The sequence below is a fragment of the Nothobranchius furzeri genome, chromosome 2 (assembly GCF_043380555.1).
Source record: "Nothobranchius furzeri strain GRZ-AD chromosome 2, NfurGRZ-RIMD1, whole genome shotgun sequence".
In the NCBI taxonomy this organism is placed as follows: domain Eukaryota; kingdom Metazoa; phylum Chordata; class Actinopteri; order Cyprinodontiformes; family Nothobranchiidae; genus Nothobranchius; species Nothobranchius furzeri.
Genome location: NC_091742.1, coordinates 96856306 through 96882585, shown reverse-complemented (window position 1 = coordinate 96882585; position 26280 = coordinate 96856306). Strand labels below are relative to the sequence as shown.

The window sequence follows — 26280 nt, the reverse complement described above, 5'->3', positions numbered from 1 at the left end:
TATTGAAATACGGAAGCATTTGTGAATTACATGCTACAGCTGCTTGCTACAGACCTGCTGCGGTGTCTGGAGCAGACTCCAGTTGCCGACTCTCAGGGTGCGTTCGATTTTCCTCGGAAGTTGGAATTGGGAATGACGTCACACCCGAGTTAACTACGTTCTGGTTGCCGGAGACGGAGAAGTCGGGATTCCAATATAGCGACGCCCTCGAAAACTGCTGTTTTGTCAGCTCTCAGAACACAGACGACTCATAACCACACATAAAGCTCATCTTCAAAGAATATTGGAAGAGAGACGAAGACGAAGAAGGTAGGTGTTGCTCTTTCAGCATATTGCTGTTGGTTGAGTCTTTGGTCAGGATTTTCAACCTTCATTGTGTGTTGTGCCATTCTCCAATCTTTTTTTTAAAGGGATAGAAATCATATTGTTGTAATGTGAGACGCAAACAAAAATAAGACAAACATGTTGTCGGATTTGTAATTAAGTGTTTGTTTATTTATGTGTATTTAGGAGTAATAAGATAATGATTTAGTGATGATTTAATTGAAGTTAAAACTATTATTTTCCCTTACTGTGAAGTGCTTTGTGGTTTTTATCTTACAAGGCACAATAAAAACTGGTTTCTTCTTCTTCTTAGGATGTACTGTCATCTCCTACTAGGGATGGGTACCTTTGACATTTGAATCGATCCGGTACTAATTCCCGGTACCTACGAATCGATACTGGTACTTAACGGTACCAATTTTCGATACTTTTGAGTGTTTCATATTTTTAATTCTCTTTTATAATTAAATATATATTTTTCTCAATATATAACCATATTTGATAAATATCACGATAAATAACATACAACTGTTTGTATTTTAACATCGTCCTTGTAGTTTTATAAGCTGATAATTAAACTGAAGCAAACATCTTTACTGTGAACTAAATTTATTGTGTATCTTCATTCCTTTTACCGTCCTTTTTCAATTGATTTTTCCTACTGGGAAGTTAGAATTTCCGAGGAGAAAGCGAATGCACCATTAGCTGATAACAACGGTGGCATTGGAAGTTATCAAGCTAACATTATCTTAAACAGTTTATTTAACTGCTGGAACAGATTTAAACGATGATGCCTCACACTTAAATCGTTGTCACTGGTTTCATCTTCACCCAATCACCCGTCGCATTTAGTAAAGTGAAGCCAAACTTTAGAGCGCGTTCATGTTCTTCTTGTCGGAATTTCGGAGTTCCGAGGAGAAAGCGAACGCACCATTAGTGAAACGGAAGGTAAAAAATCAAGCTAACGTTATCTTAAACATTTTATTTACCTACCGGAGCTACTCTGTTTACAATTCGCTCGCAGCGACCGATGACATAACGCTCTTGCGCATGCGCAGCTGTCTAGGCAAGTTCTCGTTGTGAAGGACGGGTACCGAAACGAGGCACTGTTTCAAATGAAGTGAATCGGTGCTCGGTCGGTACTGTGGAATTCGGTCGGTACCTTAAAAAGTACCGAATTCGGTACCCATCCCTACAAGAGGCTTATCCTGAAGACTGGAACAGAGTGGGAGGTCTTGCTGCACATGGATGAGCACACCTTTGCTCGCCATTTTAGGGTCACCAGGCCACCGTTTGAATACCTGACAATGAAGCTGCAGGAGAATGGAGTAGGCAGGGAACACCATCAAGGCCTGCCACCAGTTCCTGCACCAGGTGCTGATGTTTCTGTGGTCCATGGCGAACCAAAACAGCTTTAGAGAGATGTCTGACAAATTGGACGTGTCCCAGTCTGCGGCACACCAAATCATTGTGGATGTGCTTCAAATACTTTGCACACTTGGCTCAAACTTTGTCTCCTGGCCAAATGCCTGTGAGAAAGCAACACCTGCTCTTGCTCTTCAGCGAGTCTGTGGCATCCCTGGTGTCATTGGTGCCATCGATGGGTGTCATATAAGGGTGCAGAAGCTACCAGTGCGAGGGGTAGACTACATGAACAGAAAGTCTTTCTTCTCTGTCCTTCTCCAGGGGATTGTAGGTGACAGAGGAAGATTCTTGGACATTTGTGCTGGACCACCTGGAAGGGAGCATGATGCAAGGATGTTGAGGGCTTCTCCTTTCTTTGAATCATGGCAGGAGAAAATGGCTGCTTACAGCTGACTTGGAGACAGTGCATACATCGGGCGAGATTTTCCATTTGTTGTAACCCCTCGACGCGACAACGGAACCCTGACTTGTGAGGAACAACTTCAGAACAACAAGATCAGTCGTGGTAGGGTGGTTGTTGAACAAGCTTTTGGACGAATGAAGTGCATGTGGAGGCGTCTCCGTGATCTTCAGAACACCAACATTAAAACTGTGGTGATGATAATAATGGCAGCCTGTTTTTTGCACAACATGACTATTGCTGACTTGTGCCAGCTGCACCCCCAGGGCTGCCCAAGAGAGGATGATGACAACTAGTAGTGTTGTCAAAGTTGCAAGACGCTTGTTCTGCGTTACAAGTATTTAGCATTTCTTCTTGTTCTTGTCAGATATTGACATATGTTGTTAATTGCAGTGTGCCTGTATTTCAGTGGCTTTATTTTATGCCACTTATATTTTTTTACACTAGCACCTCCAACAGAACACCATCCACCAGTACCTCCCACAAGGCCCATTTTGACTTTCCAGTGAAATCTGTTTCCTCAAATATTTTTTTAACTGATTTTTGACTTATGTGGGGCCAACGCTTCTCCTACAGCAGGGGTTCACAAATACTATTTTAAAAGGTCCTGTCAGAAAGAATTTTTTTAGCCCAAGGTCCGAAAGATCATAATGTCCGACCTACAATAGTGTGACATGTATTTAACTATCATAGCAGTTTTATCAACATCTGCATAATTAATTAGCATATCAAATCAGAAATACTTCAGTGTAATTCAAATACTTTTGACATTTATTGTTACTTAAAGTGTTGAACATGTAAATAATTTCTTATTTGGAATGTTCTCTCATTTACTGAATGAAAGTAGAAAAAAACGCCAACAAGAAAATAAGACATGGCAACTGAATCTTCACAAACTAACTTCAGAATACAATAAATGTAGGAAAAGCTTAATTTTTTCATTTTTCCACTTCACGTGTGGACTAAAAAGTCTTAAAACGATTAAAAAATGTGACTCTGCACACATATTAACTGAACTTACAGAGGGGCAAAAAAGTATTTAGTCAGCCACCGATTGTGCAAGTTCTCCCACTTAAAATGATGACAGAGGTCAGTAATTTTCATCATAGGTACACTTCAACTGTGAGAGACAGAATGTGAAAAAAAATCCATGAATTCACATGGCAGGATTTTTAAAGAATTTATTTGTAAATCAGGGTGGAAAATAAGCATTTGGTCAATAACAACAATTCAACTCAATACTTTGTAACATAACCTTTGTTGGCAATAACAGAGGTCAAACGATTACTATAGGTCTTTACCAGGTTTGCACTCACAGTAGTTGGTATTTTGGCCCATTCCTCCATGCAGATCTTCTCGAGAGCAGTGATGTTTTGGGGCTGTCGCCGAGCAACACGGACTTTCAACTCCCTCCATAGATTTTCTATGGGGTTGAGGTCTGGAGACTGGCTAGGCCACTCCAGGACTTTCAGATGCTTCTTACGGAGCCACTCCTTTGTTGCCCGGGCGGTGTGTTTGGGATCATTGTCGTGTTGGAAGACCCAGCCACGTTTCATCTTCAAAGCTCTCACTGATGGAAGGAGGTTTTGGCTCAGAATCTCACGAAACATTGTCTCTCTTTTAGAACATCCTGGCATATCCTGCATCAGTTTGAGCAGCGCTTTGAGTTCTCCAGTCTAAAATAAATTATTTATTTATTTTCTTACCTCCCTCTTCCCGTCTCTGATTCTGCATGTCGTGGGTCAAAAGAATACCACAGAACATGACAAAAGCGTGCTAAAACTCTGCCTTTGCTGAGCCATCTCACATTGTTGTGCAGCAGAAGATCATCAGCATTGGCATCAACTTCTATGAGGAATTCTCTAAGCATGTGATGCTGGTAGGAAGAGGACGCTCTAAGAAAGTTAATCATTTTCATCACTGAAGTCATCACCGCAGCATGCTCATCTGACAGGGAGGCACAGAGGACAGATTGATGAATAATGCTGTTACGCCCCCTCTGAAGGTCTAGGATGAGGAGGGGACTAACACAAGAAAATTGGTGTAAGTGTGTGTGAGTGGATAAAGGACGAGGAGGTTAGTGTAAAAACAAAAGGACTTATTAACAACAAGTGTCCGCTGTCTGAACAGCAAAGAAGGCTTAACAATAATGGTGCAAAATAAGGTGGAAACTGAAAACATAGGCAGACTAACCGCTTATGATAAAGGCTCTCCGCCTAACTTAACTTAACCACCAACATGAAAATATCCCCGGCTCAGAAGTCCAAATGGGGATAACAACCACCAACATAAGAAAACTGACATCTTGTCAGATAACTCCTACTAAGGAGGACAATTAAGCCAAAAACTAGAACTCGGGAAAATCTCAGATACATTCTGGATCTCTAGCAACAACCTTAAACCCAAACGGTAACGGTGTAAATAACCTTGAACCCGAGTGGTAACGGTAGCACTGTAATCAGGAGTGTCAAAGAGCGAGGGAGAATCTCCGGCTAATCCAGGATCTCCAGCAGCAACCTTAAACCCAAACGGTAACGGTGTAAAACAACCTTAAACCCGATTGGTAACGGTTTTAAACCTAGCAAAGTGTGTCCGTGAGCTAGGGAGAACCTCCGGCTAATCTAGGATCTCCTCGACGTCTGCTGCATTCCTCCTTTTAAACCTGTTGGCCGCTTGATAGCTGATGAAGATCAGCTGCTGTCTTTTGCCGGCGTGCCTCTCTCCGAGGTCCTGAAAGGGCGCTGGAGAGTGAGCAGGCCACTCCTGGCGCTGTCCCTGGTGCTGGATCCTTTGCAGCGGGGACAAAAGGCTCAGGCTGGGATGAGAGGACGGACCGAGGGGGCGAGGGTCGTCACAAATGCAATGGTAGGTTAAGAGGTCAGGGTTATCTTTCTTCATTCTTGTTACAGCTCCCTTTTCTCTCCCTATCATAGCAGGGGCTCCATCTGTAGTTATTGAAATCACTTTTGTAGGCTCAATTCCTCTCTTTGCCAACATCTCCATAATGGCCAGGTAGATGTCCTCTCCTGTTGTGCTGGTCTGAAGAGGAGTAATACCCAGCAGGTCTTCATAGAAAGCTTTCTGCTCTGCGTAATAAAACCTCACATAAACCAACAGCTGAGCATTATCACACACGCCAGTGGACTCATCCACAGCCAAACCCACACATGGTGCCTTCTGTATGGCTCCATCTAGCTGGGCTACAACATCCTGAGTCAGTGTTTCACTTTTCTTTGTAGCAGATGATGCTGATATGGGGATTTGCTTTATTTTTTCCCAAACTTCTTGTTTTTCTTTTCCTTCAAAAAGTGTTTCAGTAACTGCTGTCATACACTCTTTGTCGACCTCTCCATCAGTAAATGGTTTTTTGTGCTGATCCAAAGTCCAAGAAACTCTGAGGGAACTCTCATGGGCTCGTTGCTGAGCAGTGAATGTGGCTCAGGATCCTGGTGGACTGGTCATATTGGGCTTTGAGACTACGTATTTTCTCTGATCTTACTTCTGATCTGAGGGGATATGTTTCTTCAAAACATTTGTGTTTTGTCTCATAATGGCGTTTCACATTGCCACTTTTAATAAGTGCCACTGTTTCTGAACAGTTTTGTGCCACCAGTGGGAAGAACAAAGAGAAATGACTCTGTCCATTCTGGATTAAATGCTCTATTTTCGCTGTCCACTTTCCGTTTTTTAGAGGCTGCCATTCCTGCTTTTTCTACTTCTCTCATCTCTCCTTGTCGCCGCTCTCCTTTTCTCTGCCTGAACTCCTCCTCCTTTCCAACCGAATCTCTCCTTGTCGCTGCTCTCCAGTTCTTTGCCTGAATGTCTCCTCCTTTCCTCCGCTCTCCGCCTGAATCTCTTGTTTTCTCTGTTCGAATTCCTGCTCTTCACTGCTCTCATTCTGAAACGTTTATTTTTGCTACGTGTCGGCTGTGTTTTCTGGCAGGAATGTGACATGTTATTGGCTTGTTGGTGTCACGTGGTCTGACTAAACTCACGCACAATTGGCCTGTGGGTGTTCATGGATGCTAGAATACTACCGTAAAGAATGCAATAGCTGCACCGGCCAGAAGCGGTTATAAAATTAGGCGAACGTTAATTTTGGCATTAGGCTCGGGTCCACACCAGACAGCATTTCGGTCCGGATCCGGACCCAGGTCCTCCTATTATGGGCCATTCCCATCTGTACCGGGTCGGCCCGGGCCGGGTAGCGTAGGTTGTTTACATATCTGGGTGGCCTGGTATTTTTCCGGGCCAACCAAGGCTCATTCTCAGCCCTCTTCTCGAGGGGCTCTGCTTCAGGCCGACCAGGGCCAACACACCCACTGCTGACAGCAAATTCACACCTTCCATTAGAGCAAGCCTCTGATTGGTGGGTAGAATCAGCCCACATGGGCTTAAGACAAGGATATGTGGAATCAACCGGGCCAGGCTGGGGCTGACTGGGGCTACCCGGCCCGGGCCGACCCGGTACAGATGGGAATGGCCCATTAGTGATCTCTATATCCACCACAGGTGATAGAAAAAGACGGACTTTGTGACGCGTGGAAATGGAGTAAAACAAAATGTTGTTCTTTCATTTTCTTATTCCTCAAGAACAGCTTCTTCCAAAAACAGCTTCCATGCTTTTGAGCTTTTTCTCATATTGTACCAGACTGATGTCTTTAAATTTAAAATGTCCAAAATTTTCTTCCTGGGGGGCATGCCCCAGACCCCCCTAGAGTAGTTTAATACTTATCTTTTTCATGTCTGCTCTTTGGTGCTGGTGCACACCTTGTGGTAGAAAAAGAACTGGAAGATATTTCAAATACACTTTAAAAAGGCATTTAAAAGTTAGGGTTTGGTAAAGTGGTGTGTGTGTGTGTGTTACACAGTTAGGACTGCATGAGACAGTGTGGTTCCTCAAATCCATGCATCTTATTATTTGGTTGAAGTAATGGTGAACAAAAATAACTTGTATTTCATAAATGACGTCTTAATAGTGTCTATGATAATATTTTATCTTATCTTTGGTCTGAGAGGTGTAACTTATCATGATACAAGCCTTTTAAAACATGTTCACGTGCTACAAGAGGAGATAAATGCATGAATTTAAAGTTCATGTTTGGAGACCAACCTTCACAGTTACCCCGGCTTTCCACGGGAGCCGTCAGCAGCACGTCATAGCTGCTGATAGGAACCGCTGTGGTCAACAGAACCTTTTCCACCGGAGCCGTCAGCAGCCGTCAGCAGCGCGAGTCGGCCGCGTCTCAGGAGCAGCATGTCGCGGCCTTTACGCGCCGGTTCTATTTTCTACGCGCGACGCCTCTGAAACGGGTCAAGTTCGACATTTTTGGGGAAGGAAAGACAGGAAATCGGACGCGGAAATGGAGAGAAGCTCCCGAGATTTTCAGAATAAAGAACGTACTGCTTTCCGGTTGCTTTACTTTTAAAAAACGTTACTAACTGTGCATCCCCGTGAGAAGTTATCACCTAGCTAGCGGTCTCCTTTGTTTTTCAGGTCCGTATTGGCGATTATAAAGCGGACAGAACATAAAACACAAACCATGTTGTAGTTTTCTCCTGCTTGTTGTTGTGTTTACTGACGAAGTCACTCGTGTGACTTCGTGCTGTGTCGGTGACAGCTGCTCCCCTGCTGCTTCGCGTCTCGTGGGAAGGGCCAAGCAGCAGCTCACGCGAGCAAGACGTGCTGCTGACGGCTCCCGTGGAAACCCGGGGTTAGGAGGCTCACGCTGGTGAGGAGACACCGTTAGTTCTAGTAACACCTGGGCTCCCAAGGCCTGTTCTGATAGGATGGATGTTACGGGACCCTTAAGGATTCCAGCTGGATGATTGGAGGATTATTTAGGAGGATTGGAATGAACAAACTGCATTCAGTGGTGAAGGGTTAAATGAGTGAGTGAACCCACTACCAAGGATGAACTCTGCTAACTTTAAACATCAGCTGCTCTAAATAAGCATGAAGGTCAGAGAGGAGCTCTAGGATGGACACGGATAAAGGAACTGTAATGTAGAGGTAAAGTAGGGCAGGGCCGACGTTAGCAGCTGTCATACGGTCCATCTGAAATGTTTGACTTTCATTTAGCTTGTTATGTGACAGGTTAGAGCACAGTCTCATGTTAGAGTTTTGTCATGAGAACATTGAGATACCTCACATGCTGATGTCATCTAAAAAAAATTTCTTTCTCAAAATAAAGAATAATTTTAATCACAATCCTAGAAGAACCTCTTCCAATCAATGTGCACGTCCAGTTCTCACTGATTGGATGAAAATCCCTCCATCAAACTGTGTGTGTGTGTGTGCACGCACACACCAGCATGTTGTGAACTGGCGTTGATTTTTCACTACTTAGATGTAGCCATCCTTACACTGAGAAAAATGTAACTAAGCAACTTTTACTTTGAGTACATTTTATTTAAGATACTTTTTACTTTTACTTGAGTAAAAAATTAGACAGGTACTTTTACTTGTACTTGAGTAAAAAATTATCAAAGTACTGGTACTCGTATTTAAAGGTATAGCAATCGATGTTTTTCTTCCGGGTGGATCACAGCAACCATTGGTCTGTCAAAAAATGTCAATTTCTGGTGAAGCCAATCCTGGGTAAATTTTCACTTCCTGCGCATGCGTACTCTGTGCACCCCCGCACTCATGGAAATCAGGAAGAGGATAATGCGGTCCAGTCTGCTCCCCACAGACGCCGCTGTTGCCGGTTTTCTGCTCGAGAGGTAAGCTAACGTTCTGCATGCTGATTTTAGAGCCTCTTATTACACATTACGGCCGGCAGCTGCTTGTAAACAGGCGCTGGGAGAGTGTTGCGCAACGTGGAGAGGGTGGTTCTTTCCTGAAATTCAGACACATCGATTGCTATACCTTTAAGTAGGAAATTGTAGTACTCTTTCCACCTCAGACATTACAAAAACAGAATGAAAAAAAGAAGCTGGATTAGTCGGTACCGTTGCCGGTGGATGAATCTTCCTTGGTTTGGGAGTGAAGCAGCTAGACCGATGGAAGTGGCGGGTTTTGTCCAGTTTGCTGAGCGCCACATGAAGCTAACCTGCTTTCGCTACCTTTCCATCCGATGCTTACCCTGTTAGCGTTAAAACAGCAAAGTAAAACCTTCTAACTTGTACATGAACTTTTTCTATATGTCAGTGAAACTTGGATTTGTAATTACAGAAAGTACAATGTTATGTGTAGATGTGCGAGGGAGAGCCGCTACACCGTGCAGTGGAGCTAGATGAACTCTGGAATCGGTGAGTAAATCTTATGCTGCTATTTCAAATAAGTTTGCACCATTTTACCAGAAAAACGTTAAAAACAGTTCATTGTACATATTCTGGTTAATAACTGTTGCACAGAAGTCTGATTTTTGAGAAAACCAGATTTATACTTTTGCTAACTGTGAATCCGAGTTTCCATTTGTATTTGGATTATAAACAATATGGATAATATAGGTATTCATTTTTGATCAGGTTTATTTGCATGACAGATAATTACACGAGTGGATTAATCTGGTGACTTTGATGGTGAGCCTTGTCACTTTGCAAAACATCAGCATTTGCGTTTAAACTCCAGAAACAGCGAACAACAAACAGAATAGTGATCAAAGAGATTTAATAAAACACTTCAGTGGCAAAAAAACATTTTATTTTCAACCTTTTCTTCCCCAAAAACAAAACATCTACTAAAACTGCTGCCTTTCATTTTAGTTAAAAGAGTTTCCAGATCAGTAGTACTTTTCAATCAACACCCTCAGAAGTCCCAAAATATATATTTTATGTATGTTCATTAATTCTGTCCTGTGTGGACTCTCATGTGAAAGTTTAAACTTCTCTTTTCAGCAAATCTTTGTTCGCAGAGTTCACAAGCAAAAGGCTTCTGTCCTGTGTGGACTCTAGTGTGTGTGTCTAAAGTTCCCTTTTGTGTAAATCTTTGTCCACAGAGCTCACAAGCAAAAGGCTTCTGTCCTGTGTGAACAAACATGTGAGTGTTTAAATGTCCTTTTTGGGTAAATCTTTGTCCACAGAACTCACAAGCAAAAGGCTTCTGTCCTGTGTGAACACTCATGTGAGTGTTTAAATGTCCTTTTTGGGTAAATCTTTTTTCACACAGCTCACAAGCAAAAGGCTTCTCTCCTGTGTGGAGTCTCATGTGAGTGTCTAAATGGTCCTTTTGGAAAAATCTTTGTCCACAGAGCTCACAAGCAAAAGGCTTCTGTCCTGTGTGAACTCTCATGTGACTGTTTAAACTTGACTTTACACAAAATCTTTTTTCACAGAGCTCACAAGCAAAAGGCTTCTGTCCTGTGTGAACTCTCATGTGACTGCTTAAACTTGACTTTACACTAAATCTTTTTTCACAGAGCTCACAAGCAAAAGGCTTCTCTCCTGTGTGGACTCTCGTGTGAGAGTCTAAACTTCCCTTTTGGGTAAACCTTTGTCCACAGAGCTCACAAGCAAAAGGCTTCTGTCCTGTGTGGACTCTCATGTGAGAGTCTAAATGTACCTTTTGGGTAAACCTTTGACCACAAAGCTCACAAACAAAAGGCTTCTGTCCTGTGTGGACTCTCATGTGACTGTTTAAACTTGACTTTACACTAAAACTTTGTCCACAGAGCTCACAAGCAAAAGGCTTCTGTCCTGTGTGGACTCTCATGTGAATGTTTAAATGTGATAAGTGGCTGAAACTTTTTCCACAGTTGTCACATCTAAATGATTTTATTTTTTTCTGAACTTTCCTGCTAGAGTCTACATTTTGCTTCACTCTAACACATTTCTTATCAACACAACAGCTTGAAGACTTCAGTCCTGAATGACTTGTCACTCTCATGTGTTTCTGGAGAGACCGCTCATGGAGAAACTGTTCACCACACTCTGGGCAGCTGAAAGATTTGACAGCCTTAACATGTGATTTAGAAGACCTGCTCTCCTTCCAGTCTTTGTTATGATATTTGGTGTTTGGCTCAGAATCTGACAAGAGTTTCAGTTGACAGTCAGAATTGTTGCCATCCTGGTCATCATCTTCATCGTTGCTGACTTCAGTCTCTGAAGAGTTAGAATCATATTCATAAAGATTTAGATCTGGATTTCTGGTAGTTTCTGCTCCTCCACAGTCCTCTCTACCACTTTCTGCTTTCATCTGGTCAGTGGTGCTGCTGGTTGGAAGATCTCTGTCTTTAGGTTGGTTCTGATCAAACTGTGACAACAGAACTTCTCTTCCTTCTTCCTTAACCTGATGAGAAACTGCAGAGAATGGAATGTTGGTGGCATCAGTTTTAATCTCATCAAGCTGCTCCTCCTCTTCCTGCTTCATGTTGAGGGGCTCTATGTCCTTCTGGTTCAAAGGAGGCCTCAGTTCTTCAGGAGCTCTTCCTTCTTCCTTAAACTGACACAAAACTACAGAGAATGAATTATCACAGTTTAATATGAATGTAAATATAACAAAACTTTATAATGTATTTTACTTTGAAAAACCAGTACTGCCGTTGTTCCCCGTGTGCGAAGGAGCTCGCTTCTGTGCGGTGCGCTGCTCTCACGAGTTAAAGAAAACTACAGGGAGAGAAAAGGTGGAAGAAAGGAACCTTACGTTAGAAGAAGGCATTTTTAGTTCAGACCTGTGAAAACCAGCTTCATGCTAACGCACGCTGCTACATGTGAACAGTAACGTAGTCAATGTGGTCTGTCGTTAATGCGTAGTTCCAGATCGGTAACAGCGTACAGCTTCATGTCGGGTCATGTTCCCACAGAGACTCATTTCTGCTCGCATTTTCAGAAGAAGATGAAGGAAGCCGAGGAAGATGTTGAGGTAACGTTGTTGCAAGTTCCTGCAGGTCAAAAACTGTGGCAAGAAACGAGGTCCACAGAAGGGACGCAGAGATAACGGAACAGAACTTGCTTCTGCGAGTAAAATTGGGCAGAAGGTGAAGAAGTGTCCGACCCAGCCATCAGCAGAAGAGGTGGGACAAAAGGAGGCCGACTGAAAAAGCATATCAGGAGAAGACAGGCCTTCATGGAGAGCCCTGGACTTTGGGAGGAGCTGAAGATCAGTTGCAGAGATGACATCATATGTCTTGTGTTGATATGAAACTGACAAACAGTGAAATTGTCTTGCTGTCATGTGATAATGAAATATGTGTAACTGGAAAACTTTTACTTTGTCTAGGCTGTCTCATGAGGAGTATAAAAAGGGCAGCAGAGAGAGAGAAAGAGTGTGTTTTAGTCTGAGACTAGAAGAAGTAGTGCATGTGTTACGAAGACTTAGAGTTGGCGCAAGTCAACTAGTTATTCTTAGTTCATTTTAGGGTTAGCATCCTCCTTGGGGGAACTAATTAGTCTCATATCTACCTATTTTTTGTATTTTTTAAACTTGTGATAAACTTTTTGGAAAAAGAATCCACACTCCTGATTCTTAAAGGTCCACTTTAACGTTGCACGTGGGAGCCCCGATCCGAAACAATAGAGGTAAGCATATCTTAATTACAGGTTCCTGAATTTTCAGGATTTGCTTTACAGTTTGTGACAGATTGAGAAAAGAAACCTTAGGTGAGGAAGTTAGTCTTCCCCTCACCCGCGAGTAACGAGACATCTTAAGGATTTATAAGCCAAAACATTAGTAGGTTAAAATGGGCTCTGTTTGCAAGTGTGAAAAGGTCTCTGCCAGCGTGGGAAGGAACCATTTCAAAGGGTGGATTAATTAGATTAATTGATAAATCCATGTTAGCCTGATCAACTAACAGGAACCAATTATTTAGTTGCCACCGCCCACATGGCTGACAGAGGCACAAATTAATCCTAATATGACCTAAAGAATTGTCAGTCTGGATGGCCTCCACTGAACTTCCGCCTTAGTATTTAAAACCATTAAATAACAGGAGAAATCAAAAGGGAAGTGTGCTATCACAAAAGAACGAGTACGGCATATCATTTTCACCTTAAAATAGGAAACTGATTCTAATTAGGGAGTCCAAACCAGGGTCTAATACAATAAAACTCAACGACGCCCCACAAACCCTGAGAAAGCAGCGCAGTCTGAGGTTCTAACGGAACCGACAGAAAAAGACACGCTCGCTTCAACGTTAGATGAAGATGCTCATTGTTCTTTATCGTGACTCAGGTCCCTCTGAGTGATCTGTACCGTGATACGTGTGATATTCCCAACGTTCCTATTGGTGATTGAAGGAAATCTTACATGTGGCTAATATATTTGTAGCGTTATGGATGACCGTCTTTCTGGGACAAAGTTCACGTTCCAGCTAGGTCACAGCTGGGTCAAGATATAACCTTTATCCACAGATTAAAGCCATCAGGAGCCGGAGTGTCTGAAGAATAATCATCAGCCTGACTGTTTATCTGTGTCCATCCCAGGATGAAGGACATCAACTATTATCCAATAACTTAATAAACGCTTATTATTATTAAGGTTTATAATAATCATCATAAATAATCATCCTTTTCATATTAAATGTATTTTAATTAATGAAATGGCTTATTAATAATTATTAACCAAAGATTATTTATGATAATCAGTAATGTTTATTCAGTAACCAGAAGATGCCTCTGCACGTGTCCAGCTCATGCAGGATTCACTTTAAGGTAAATGCTTCACATTGACCCATATTTCCAGCCTCCTGTCGGGAGAGGGGTGTGTTCTGAGGTTTGTGAAAACCAAGAGCTTTTGCAGCTTAGATTCAGTTCTTGAACTAAGCTGATACTTTCATGGCGACGAGAGCATCCCGAGGATTAGGGTCGGCCGCCCAGCCTCAACACAGCTGTTCTGTCACGTCGACAGGATAGCCTCGAATCAACGCACCTGTAACTGCAGCTAACGCTAAGAATCGGATCCAACCAGAGGGTCGTCTGATAGGTGAGGTAGAACACAGAAGGCGTCTGTATGCGTTTATTTATATCTAAGAATCGAAGGTTAGCTGCAAACCAACGCTTCACCCAGAACCTCTCTCTCTCTCTCTCTCTGAAAGAAAGCTCTCAGAACTTCATTCACGCATCCAAACTCACCATTCTCAAATTAGTTTTCCATCCAACACAAGGGTTTGCTTTTAAACAAGTTTAACATCAAAGCTGTTAAAAATTGTCATTAAAATTGCCATCCATGAATTGTCATTTTATTATTGTCGTTTCAAATCTTTAAGTTTAATGTTGTTAGTAATAAAATTTCTTCATTTTTAAAATCGCCTCCTTATTGAAACGAAACACAGAAAAGGTGTAATATTTCTGGTTATTTCAAAGCAAAGATCCTAGTTTCCGATTCAAAAATTACTTTTGCTATTAAATTTAATTATCTATAATAAACATTAATTTTTGGATTAAAATTAGATCAAACAGGTTGATGTATGAACTTGGATCATATAAGTATCCGGGATATTTATATATGATCTAAGCCTCATAGGTTAATCCGATTGGTCATTTCCACTGAATAGCAACAGAGGTGATTTCAGTATGCACATAACTCTACATATTAGACAAGTAGGCTGAAGTGGAGGAGGTGAGTGAAGGAGAGACAAGTGGAGAGGCAGAGCAAGGAGCAGCATGATGATGGAGAGAGCAGCAAGGAAGCAGAGAATCTGGCTGGGACCCAAAATGTTCCTCCCATGGCTGTAGCACAACAGTCAAGCATTACAATTTATGTCAAGTTCAATAAATATTTTATTTAATTTTAATTAAACATAAGCTGTTGTACACACTCCTGCATTAATGTTCACCAACAACACACAGTCTCATGTCTCAGAACGACCGTCTCCATACGTCTCTACCACCCTGCATTTAGGGGCGTGGTCCTGGTCAACACCATCTCCTGAACTCCAAACTGAAGGTCAGAATGGGAAAGAAAGGTGATTTAAGCTATTTTGAGCGTGGCATGGTTGTTGGTGCCAGACGGGCCGGTCTGAGTATTTCACAATCTGCTCAGTTACTGGGATTTTCACCCACAACCATTTCTAGGCTTTACAAAGAATGGTAGGGTCTCCCATGACAAATTGGTCTTAGGTGAAGGGTGAGACAAAGAACGGTTCGAAGGATCTTTCATGGCGGTTAAAACGAAGAGTCGGAGTACCCGGCCCGGAGGGTTACCGGGGTCCCACCCTGGAGCCAGGCCTGGGGTTGGGGCCCGTGAGCGAGCGCCTGGTGGCCGGGCTTTCGCCCATGGGGCCCGGCCGGGCCCAGCCCGAACCGGATACATGGGCTCGTCCAACTGTGGACCCACCACCCGCAGGGAGAGGGTGCTCGCTGCAGAACTACAAAGGCGGAGCTGCACCATAAGGTGGAGCTGCACCAGAGTCAGCCCCGCCCATTCACGCAAACTCAGCCTAGCCCACTGACTTCCGTTTTTGTTTTTCAACTTTATCGAAAACTAACCTGACTCTCATGAATTACGGCTGTTACTAGTTTACAGTCGTTAATGATATGTTCTGTGCTCCAATTAAACAAGATAAATATAACTTGCTACATGACAAAGTCTGAATATATCCTGAAATGAAAAGGTTTCTTTCAGCGAATATCTGCCCACAGCCGCTCCAACAAAACTCCTGTACAACAACATTTGACAATACTATGTGAGTTCTGGTAGTCCAGTGGCAAGATCATTTGACTTAAGTTTTGCTTTCCCCTCAGCTGATGCTGGTTCGATTCTCGGTGGGGTCGGCAACAATCTATTTAGCCAGCTGAAACATTTAATTTGTTCATATTTTAGTTGTAATGTTCATTTTCAGCAAAATATTTATGTCTCTACAAGTTCTTTGAATTTGGTCGTTCCTAAACAGCATTTTAGTTGAAACTCTGCTGACAAATGGACTCACACTGGCTAAATAAACGAATGAATAAATAAAAAAACACATTAGTCATTATATGTTAAACGGCATACCAATAAATTGTTATAAACATAGTACTGGCAAGTGTAGCTAGAAATGAGGAAAAGGGGTTATAGAATATTTCCACTACTGGGAGGCGAACCTGCGCAAAACAGCATGTCAACCTGACACCATCACCACTACACCACCACAACTGATAAAAGTTAGGTGGCATTACATTTGATTGTGCTATCCGGCAAGTCTATGTAGATGGGATGTATGGTTTATTGGCAGTGTCTCAGTAGAAGTCATTTCAGAAATAATTTGTCAGAAAATTCACAGAATATCCAGATTTGAGAACCAAGACCAGACCCGCTTCGGGGGAGGAGACCAAATTGAAGCTGAGATGGGAAGAAAATGCATGAATGAGGCCAAAAATGGCTTTGGCGTGTTTCTTATGAGGAAATGACAATATAACATGATTAAAAGTTCCAAAAGTTAGATTTTTAATTATATGGAACCTTAACAAAAACTGTTCAATTCACTTCTCAACTCCGTCCCCAATCCTGCATTTTTTAGCTATAACACCCTCTTTGGTTCCAGAATGCTATAAAGTCTGACAACTGGAAGGAATTGGACTGACTCTGATAGAATGGGCGGGGCTGATTCTGGAATGGGTGGGGCTGACTCTGGTGCAGCTCCACCTTCTGGTGCAGCTCCGCCTTTGTGGTTCTGCAGCGAGCACCACTTGCCCGCAGGAGGAACATGAAGGGTCCGGTGCAATGCGAATCGGGTGGCAGACCAAGGCGGGAGCCTTGGCGGTCCAATCCCCGGACAAGAAAACTAGTTTTTGGGACATGGAACGTCACCTCGCTGGCGGGGAAGGAGCCGGAGCTTGTGGCAGAGGTTGAGCGGTACCGGCTAGATATAGTCGGACTCACCTCGACACATTGCATTGGCTCTGGAACCCGAGACCTGGAGAGGGGTTGGACACTCTACTTTGCTGGAGTTGCTCCGGGTGAGAGGCGGAGGGCTGGGGTTGGCTTTTTGTTAGCCCCGAGACTCTCTGCCTGTGTGTTGGGGTTTACCAAGGGGGACAAGAGGGTAGCTTCCTTGCGCCTTCGGGTCGGGGAACGGGTCCTGACTGTTGTTTGTGCTTATGGGCCAAATATCAGTTCAGAGTACCCACCCTTTTTGGAGTCCCTGGGACGAGTGCTAGATAGTGCTCCATCAGGGGACTCCATTGTCCTGATGGGGGACTTAAATGCTCACGTGGGCAATGACAGCTTGACCTGGAGGGGTGTGATTGGGAGGAACGGCCCACCTAATCTGAACTCGAGCGGTGTTTTGTTATTGGACTTCTGTGCAAGCCGCAGTTTGGCCATAACGAACACCATGTTCGAACATAAGGATGCCCACCGGTACACTTGGTACCAGGGCAGCCTAGGTCACAGGTCGATGATAGATTTTGTAGTCGTATCATCTGACCTGCGGCCGTATGTTTTGGACACCCGAGTGAAGAGAGGGGCGGAGCTGTCAACTGATCACCACCTGGTGGTGAGTTGGATCAGATGGCAAGGGAACATGCCGCGTAGACCTGGCAGACCCAAACGCATAGTGAGGGTCTGCTGGGAACGCCTGGCAGAAGAACCTGTCAAGACGGTCTTCAACTCCCACCTCCGGCAGAGCTTTGACCACGTCCCGAGAGCAGTGGGGGACATTGAGTCCGAGTGGGCCTTGTTCCACTCTGCGATTGTCGAGGCGGCTGTTGCTAGCTGTGGTCGTAAGGTGGCCGGGGCCAGTCGTGGTGGCAACCCCCGTACCCGCTGGTGGACACCAGAGGTTCGGGGAGCCGTCAGGCTGAAGAAGGAGGCCTACAGGGCGTGGCTGGTCTGTGGGTCTCCGGAGGCAGCAGACAGGTACCGGATAGCCAAGCGGGGTGCAGCAGTGGCAGTTGCCGAGGCAAAATCTCGGGCGTGGGAGGAGTTTGGTGAGGCCATGGAGAAAGACTATCGATCGGCTCCAAAGAGGTTCTGGCAAACCCTTCCGGCGCCTCAGGAGAGGAAGGCAGCAACTCGCTCACACTGTTTACAGTGGGGATGGGGAGCTGCTGACGTCAACTGAGGCTATAGTCGGACGGTGGAAGGAATACTTTGAGGAGCTCCTCAATCCCACCAATGCGCATTCCGAGGAGGAACCAGAGCTGGGAGGCCTGGGGATGGACTGTCCGATCTCGGGGGCAGAAGTTGCTGAGGTAGTCAAACAACTACACAGCGGCGGAGCCCCGGGGGCGGATGAGGTTCGTCCTGGGTATCTCAAGGCTATGGATGTTGTAGGGCTGTCATGGTTGACACGTCTCTACAACATTGCGTGGTCATCGGGGGCAGTTCCTAGGGAGTGGCAGACCGGGGTGGTGGTCCCCATCTTTAAGAAGGGTGACCTGAGGGTGTGTTCCAACTATAGGGGGATCACACTCCTCAGCCTCCCTGGAAAGGTCTACGCCAATGTACTGGAGAGGAGGGTCCGATCAATAGTTGAATCTCAGATAGAGGAGGAGCAATGTGGTTTTCGTCCTGGCCGTGGAACTGTGGACCAGCTCTATACCCTTGCAAGGGTGATGGAGCGGGCATGGGAGTTTGCCCAACCAATCCACATGTGCTTTGTGGATTTGGAGAAGGCTTATGACCGTGTCCCCAGGGGCACCCTGTGGGGGACGCTCCAGGAGTATGGGGTGGGTGGTTTTCTGTTAAGGGCCATTCAGTCCCTTTACCAGAGGAGCGTGAGTTTGGTCCGCATAGCCGGTAGTAAGTCGGACCTGTTCCCAGTGAGGGTTGGACTCCGCCAGGGCTGCCCTTTGTCACAGGTTCTGTTCATCACTTTTATGGACAGAATTTCTAGACGCAGCCGTGGTGTGGAATGTGACGAGTTTGGTGGCAGGAGAATCTCGTCTCTGCTTTTTGCGGATGATGTGGTCCTCCTAGCTTCATCCAGCTCTGACCTTCAGCTCTTGCTGGGTAGGTTCGCGGCCGAATGTGAAGCGGCTGGGATGAGGATCAGCACCTCCAAATCTGAGACCATGGTTCTCGACCGGAAAAGGGTGGCTTGCCACCTCCGGGTCGGGGGAGAGGTCCTACCTCAAGTGGAGGAGTTTAAGTATCTCGGGGTCTTGTTCACGAGTGAGGGTAGGAGGGATCGGGAGATCGACAGGCGGATTGGTTCGGCGTCTGCAGTGATGCGGACGCTGAGCCGATCTGTCGTGGGGAAGAGGGAGCTGAGCCAGAAAGCCAGGCTCTCGATTTACCGGTCGATCTACGTCCCAATCCTCACCTATGGTCATGAGCTTTGGGTAATGACCGAAAGAACGAGATCGCGGATACAAGCGGCCGAAATGAGTTTCCTCCGTAGGGTGGCCGGGCTCAGCCTTAGAGATAGGGTGAGGAGCTCGGACATTCGGGAGGGACTCGGAGTAGAACCGCTGCTCCTCCGGATCGAAAGGAGCCAGTTGAGGTGGTTTGGGCATCTGGTCAGGATGCCTCCTGGACGCCTCCCCGGGGAGGTGTTTCGGGCATGTCCTGCCGGCAGAAGGCCCCCGGGTCGACCCAGGACACGTTGGAGAGGTTACATCTCCAATCTGGTCCGGGAACGCCTTGGGGTCCTGCCGGAGGAGCTGGTGGACAAGGCCGGGGAGAGGACGGCCTGGAGCTCCCTAATTGGGATGCTGCCCCCGCGACCCGGACCCGGATAAGCGGAGGAAGACAAAGACGAAGACAAAGAATGGTGTGAAAAGGGAAAAACATCCAGTATGCGGCAGTCCTGTGGGCCAAAATGCCTTGTTGATGCTAGAGGTCAGAGGAGAATGGGCCGGCTGATTCAAGCTGATAGAAGAGCCTAACCCCAAGACTCATTCAAACCGAGGAATGCAGCAAAGCATTTGTGAAGCCACAACACGCACAACCTTGAGGCGGACGGGCTACAACAGCTGAAGACCCCACCGGGTTCCACTCATCTCCACTACAAATAGGAAAAAGAGGCTACAATTTGCACCAGCTCACCAAAACTGGACAGTTGAAGACTGGAAAAATGTTGCCTGGTCTGATGAGTCTCCATTTCTGCTGAGAGATTCAAATGGTAGAGTCAGAATTTGATGTAAACAGAATGAGAACATGGATCCATCATGCCTTGTTACCACTGTGCAGGCTGGTGGTGGAGGTGTAATGGTGTGGGGCATGTTTTCTTGGCACACTTTAGGCCCCTTGGTGCCAACTAGGCATGGCTTAAATGCCATGGGCTACCTGAGCATTGTTTCTGACCATGTCCATCCCTTCATGTACTACAATTGTGAAAGCTGGGTGTAAAATAATTTGTTGTTTGTTATAAACAAGAGAGTTAGTTATTGATATAAACCTGATCAGACACCGGGCCAAACTAGGAGATCCTCACAGGAGGATCTCACACAGGGCGCCATTTAGGCCAGCTCCGCCTCTGGGCCCAGGGCCTGAGTGGTAGCCACTCCCGCTTATTTAATCTGGGAAGCAGTTTCTACTGCGTGGCGAGGACTGGGTGGCTGAGTGATCACAAACGCACGGACAATCAGGGGCAGGTAAACATACAGAAATAAAATTGTGCCTGTGTAACTGAATCATGGACACTTACAAAGCAATAAACATGTTAACAGCACATTCAAGCTGCGAGTTCTTTAAACGCAAGTAAAACTTCGTCCACGTCAGTTACCAGTAGCGTCAGGGGGCGTTGGGCCTGGGCGTTACAAACACCGGCTATGAGGACGTGTGTGCCCTGATAAGCCACAAGTTTTCTGTTGTACCAAACTATGTTGTTAGAAACACACAAAATATTACTGTTTATTTATAAATCTGTAATATTTAGTACATTTGTTGACATACGTAGGACGCCATGTTTGCTCTCTGGGGGCGATGACGTACATTGGTTGCTCTTTGAACAACAGCTATTGACGCTGGTGTTTGTTTACGCTCTCACCGTATTGATTATTAAGTAAAATGCTGCATTGTGCTGCTTTTGGATGTAATTTCCAGTCAGAGGGCAACAAGGGGAGTGATGTGAGTTTACAGCTTTCCCACTGGCAACAAGAGGAGAAAGCAGTGGGAAGATGCCTGTGGACGGACACAACTTCCCAAAGATCCGCGGCTGTGTTCCCAACATTTTTCTCCTGATGCGTTTGAGGCTTATAGTCGACCACGACTACTTAAAGAGCTCACCAGAGCGGCTGGGTATAAGAGAAGGTGGAAACTAAATGCTTTAGCAACCATTTTCCCACACAAGGAGCCTAAACGCCCTCGGAGGGACGAGAGACGCTGGACGCTGTCCTGAGCCGACAACCCGCTCCTGCAGCTGCCGCTTCTGTCACGCTCAGCCAACCATCGGACACGCCACTCGTCACGGATGAAGCTGAACGTTCACCTCTCCCGTCAGTAAAACAAGCAGTAAGTGTAGAAACAGTGTTGTCCACATATAGAATATCTGCAACAATGATTTAAGTGGTTTCACTGAACATCCTAATCATCTATGAAGCACACGACAGCTCTGGATGCTAAAATTCTCCTAAATCATTCATGAATAAATCTGATCACACGATAGCTTACAGATAACTTCTGCTGACACAAATGTGAGCTCTCTCCCTCTCGGTTACCATGGAGACGCATTTGCCGCACACGCGCCACCGGTTCTGTCCTGCTCTCGCTTCATCCCGCCCTTCTTGCTCTTCATGTTGATGCTCGTGTTGTGACACATGGTCAGTGATGTCATCATTAATGTTTCGCTCTGGTTCAAAGTGAAAAGGCTGAACAGATGACATGTTGATGTCGCTCAACAGTCACTACAGGGTCCCAAAGCCGCCGGTGCAACCGAGGTACAACCATATGACGTCACTACCCAGAGTGCAGTGCGACGCTAACAACAATGGCGACCCACGAGTTAAACCATTTTTACTAATTTTATAAAGATTAAGACATCAAGAAGGTTTTTTACACCATTTTAATATAACTGATACTAACATTTATCTTTTAAGCACCACAGAGTTTTGTAACCTGGGTTCCTTTAAAAATGACAACTTTTGTCGCCAATGGCAGTGAATGAGTTAATGATGATGAGGGTGGCTCCTAGAGGCTGAGGTGTAGGGCTAAAGTGTCATCACTCACTTTGGTCTGGTCCAGACGCCGTCTCTTTACTGGTGCTCCTCAGTAGGTGACGTGAAGCTCCAACATCTGAGCGTTCTGTGTTCCTCAGAGGAGAAGAAAAGTAACATTAGCACTGCCTACATTATTTTTGCTAGCATCTCAAGGCCTTGGAGAAGCAGATGTTCACTTACCTAAACATCAGACCAGTTTGTCCCAGCTGAGCTCATCAGGGCGTTAGTCTGACAGCCTGTCAGTGAAACACGGCTCCAGCCTTCTGGATGTGGACTCTACAAAGCAAAGCAGCATTTTTACTGTTGTTTTCATTATTTTACAGCTGATTTTATCAGATTTCTGACGCTCATACAGACGAGTGTCAGTGAGAGTTAAAGTTTTAATGTATTTTCCTGTCTTAAATGTTCTTTTTAAGTAATCATGTTTTAGTTTAGTTTAGTTTATTTCAAACAAAGAAAACATACATAATTTTAAAGTAAGTCTCAGGGCGTTGTCCTTTCTGCCCAGCTCTGGTACGCTGATAAGACATGTAATTGTCTGCAAACTTGATTAGTTTAACGGAGTCATAGCTCGAGGTGCAGCAGTTTGTATACAGGGAGAAGAGCAGAGGAGAAAGTACACAGCCCTGTGGAGATCCTGTGCTAATTGTCTGAATGGTGGAAACATTCTTCCCCAGCCGCACGCACTGCCTTCGGTCCGTCAGGAAAGTTACTGTACTAGCAGCTGCACCTGCTACCGTATTAGCAGCTGCACCTGCTACCGTATTAGCAGCTGCACCTGCTACCGTATTAGCAGCTGCACCTGCTACCGTATTAGCAGCTGCACCCGCTACTGTATTAGCAGCTGCACCTGCTACTGTATTAGCAGCCGTACCTGCTACTGTATTAACAGCTGCACCCGCTACTGTACTAGCAGCTGCACCCTCTAATGTACTAGCAGCTGCACCCGCTACTGTACTAGCAGGTGCACCCGCTACTGTATTAGCAGCTGCACCCGCTACTGTACTAGCAGCTGCACCCGCTACTGTACTAGCAGCTGCACCCGCTACTGCATTAGCACCTGCTACTGTATTAGCAGCCGTACCTGCTACTGTATTAACAGCTGCACCCGCTACTGTACTAGCAGCTGCACCCTCTAATGTACTAGCAGCTGCACCCGCTACTGTACTAGCAGCTGCACCCGCTACTGTATTAGCAGGCGCACCCGCTACCGTATTAGCAGCTGCACCTGCACCTGCTACCGTATTAGCAGCTGCACCTGCTACCGTATTAGCAGCTGCACCTGCTACTGTACTAGCAGGTGCACCTGCTACCGTAATAGCAGCTGCACCCGCTACTGTATTAGCAGCTGCACCTGCTACTGTACTAGCAGCTGCACCTGCTACTGTATTAGCAGCTGCACCTGCTACCGTATTAGCAGCTGCACCTGCTACTGTATTAGCAGCTGCACCCGCTACTGTACTAGCAGCTGCACCTGCTACCGTATTAGCAGCTGCACCTGCTACTGTACTAGCAGCTGCACCCGCAACTGTACTAGCAGCTGCACCCGCTACTGTACTAGCAGCTGCACCTGCTACCGTATTAGCAGCTGCACCTGCTACCGTATTAGCAGCTGCACCTGCTACTGTACTAGCAGCTGCACCTGCTACCGTATTAGCAGCTGCACCTGCTACTGTACTAGCAGCTGCACCTGCTACCGTATTAGCAGCTGCACCTGCTACTGTATTAGCAGCTGCACCTGCTACCGTATTAGCAGCTGCACCTGCTACTGTACTAGCAGCTGCACCTGCTACCGTATTAGCAGCTGCACCTGCTACTGTACTAGCAGCTGCACCTGCTACCGTATTAGCAGCTGCACCTGCTACTGTATTAGCAGCTGCACCTGCTACTGTACTAGCAGCTGCACCCGCTACTGTATTAGCAGGTGCACCTGCTACTGTATTAGCAGCTGCACCCGCTACTGTACTAGCAGCTGCACCTGCTACTGTACTAGCAGCTGCACCTGCTACTGTATTAGCAGCTGCACCTGCTACCGTACTAGCAGCTGCACCCGCTACTGTATTAGCAGGTGCACCTGCTACTGTATTAGCAGGTGCACCTGCTACTGTATTAGCAGGTGCACCTGCTACCGTATTAGCAGCTGCACCTGCTACTGTACTAGCAGCTGCACCTGCTACCGTATTAGCAGCTGCACCTGCTACCGTACTAGCAGCTGCACCCGCTACTGTATTAGCAGGTGCACCTGCTACTGTATTAGCAGCTGCACCCGCTACTGTACTAGCAGCTGCACCTGCTACTGTACTAGCAGCTGCACCTGCTACTGTATTAGCAGCTGCACCTGCTACCGTACTAGCAGCTGCACCCGCTACTGTATTAGCAGCTGCACCTGCTACTGTATTAGCAGCTGCACCTGCTACTGTATTAGCAGCTGCACCCGCTACTGTACTAGCAGCTGCACCTGCTACCGTATTAGCAGCTGCACCCGCTACTGTACTAGCAGCTGCACCTGCTACCGTATTAGCAGCTGCACCTGCTACTGTACTAGCAGCTGCACCCGCTACTGTACTAGCAGCTGCACCTGCTACCATATTAGCAGCTGCACCTGCTACCGTATTAGCAGCTGCACCTGCTACTGTACTAGCAGCTGCACCCGCTACTGTACTAGCAGCTGCACCTGCTACCGTATTAGCAGCTGCACCTGCTACTGTACTAGCAGCTGCACCTGCTACTGTATTAGCAGCTGCACCTAATACCATATTAGCAGTTGGTTTTTATATCTGCAGAGAGACAAAAACTAGCCTCACTTCACTCAGAGATTGTTCTTTAAAACTCGTATTAAATCCGCTGTGCTGACGCACTTTAACCACTTAGTCGCGCTGCTCTTTAGCTGATGTGGGATTTATTTACTGGATGCTAACATCACATCACACTCACGGAGTAGGGTGACCAGGTGTCCCAGTTTACCCAGGACAGTCCCGATTTTGAGCCATTTGTCCTGTGTCCCCAAAGGTTTTTACAAACCAATTATGTTTTCCCGATTTCACCCAGCCTTGGTCCCATTTTAAACAAATGTGTTTAAAAATACTGTATTGTTTTGGAAAAGGATTGCACTAAAAATATTAGCAAAACTGCCCTTATTTTGAATATAGATCAAATGTTTCTGTTCTTGCACATTCTACAATCAAAAGCTGTTATTAAGGTCAGTTAAATTCTTTATCTTTTCACAAAAGGGCTACATTTACTATTGCCCAGTGTGTTTCACAAATACAGTATTATTTAGAAAAAGAAAATAACAAGACGTTGCACTAAAAAAGAATGTCCTGATTTTTAATAGGATGTTCAGATGTTGTTACACTTTGTACAATAAAAATCAGTTAAGTCACATGCAAGGTTTGTCAGTCTTTAATTTTGTGTAAAATTCTGGTGTCCCAGTTTTCAGTTTTTTAAATCTGGTCACCCCAAGTAACACACACAGGCGCTCTGCTGCTACAGTCAGTGGAAGGTTATCATCTGGTGTAAAAAGGCGTTCATCACAATTCCCAGATCACGTTTTATTCCACGAAAATCGTCCGAATCCACATTAATCTGGGTGCTAGCTTTACTAGCATGTTGTGCTAGCGTTAGCAGGTGGGATGCTAATGCTAGCACGCTGCTAATGCCCGTAAATGAACGTGTACAGTAAAGTTAGCCGACATTTTAGAGTGATATGAAGCTTACCGCTCTGCTGCTGTGTCGAGCTGGGTCCAGCCAGCCGCGGGGCCTTTCTGCTGGGCTAAACTAGTTCGTGTCGCACCGCCACGGCTCAACAAAAGCCACCACACCTATAAAACACACTTTTGTTGCCTTTTCTAAGATATGATAATGACTCCAACTTGTTGTTTTCGTTTCGGATCTTTATTCCGGGTTACTGTTGGCCGCAGCCCACGTCTTAACTCCAGCAGAAACACCGTTAACGATCTCCGATCTCACTAGCTCGTTTTCTTCTAAACAACCGAACCGGAACTCTGCACACAGCCGGCCAAGAACATCCCTTCAACATAAAAGCCCAACCACAACAAATCGTAACCCGTTACACTACTGTACAACAACGTAAGGCGTGACACACATATAGATTATATTTGCGCACTTATGCCAACCATAATCGTAGTTTGAAGTAATTTAAATATCAT

General features: G+C 45.5%; 2 protein-coding genes across 3 annotated transcripts in view; both read right to left on the bottom strand.

The window, feature by feature from the left end:
* Positions 1-9607: 9607 nt before the first annotated feature.
* On the bottom strand, positions 9608-12827 carry LOC139066234 (gastrula zinc finger protein XlCGF57.1-like). Its single transcript, XM_070548582.1, has one exon. It carries the CDS (start codon positions 11460-11462, stop codon positions 9939-9941), a length of 1524 nt encoding a protein of 507 aa, XP_070404683.1. The 5' UTR covers positions 11463-12827; the 3' UTR covers positions 9608-9938.
* Positions 12828-20066: 7239 nt separating this feature from the next.
* Positions 20067-26280, bottom strand: part of LOC107373102 (zinc finger protein 665) — a 199017-nt gene continuing 192803 nt past the window's right edge. The window contains exons 3-4 of one of the 2 annotated variants that reach the window (XR_011519166.1): positions 22292-22387; positions 20067-22204 (exon numbers count right to left, since the gene is read on the bottom strand). The gene's annotated coding sequence lies outside the window, so the exon portion shown is untranslated. The remainder of the gene's footprint in view (positions 22205-22291; positions 22388-26280) is intronic. The other variant, XR_011519165.1, reaches the window with a different exon arrangement.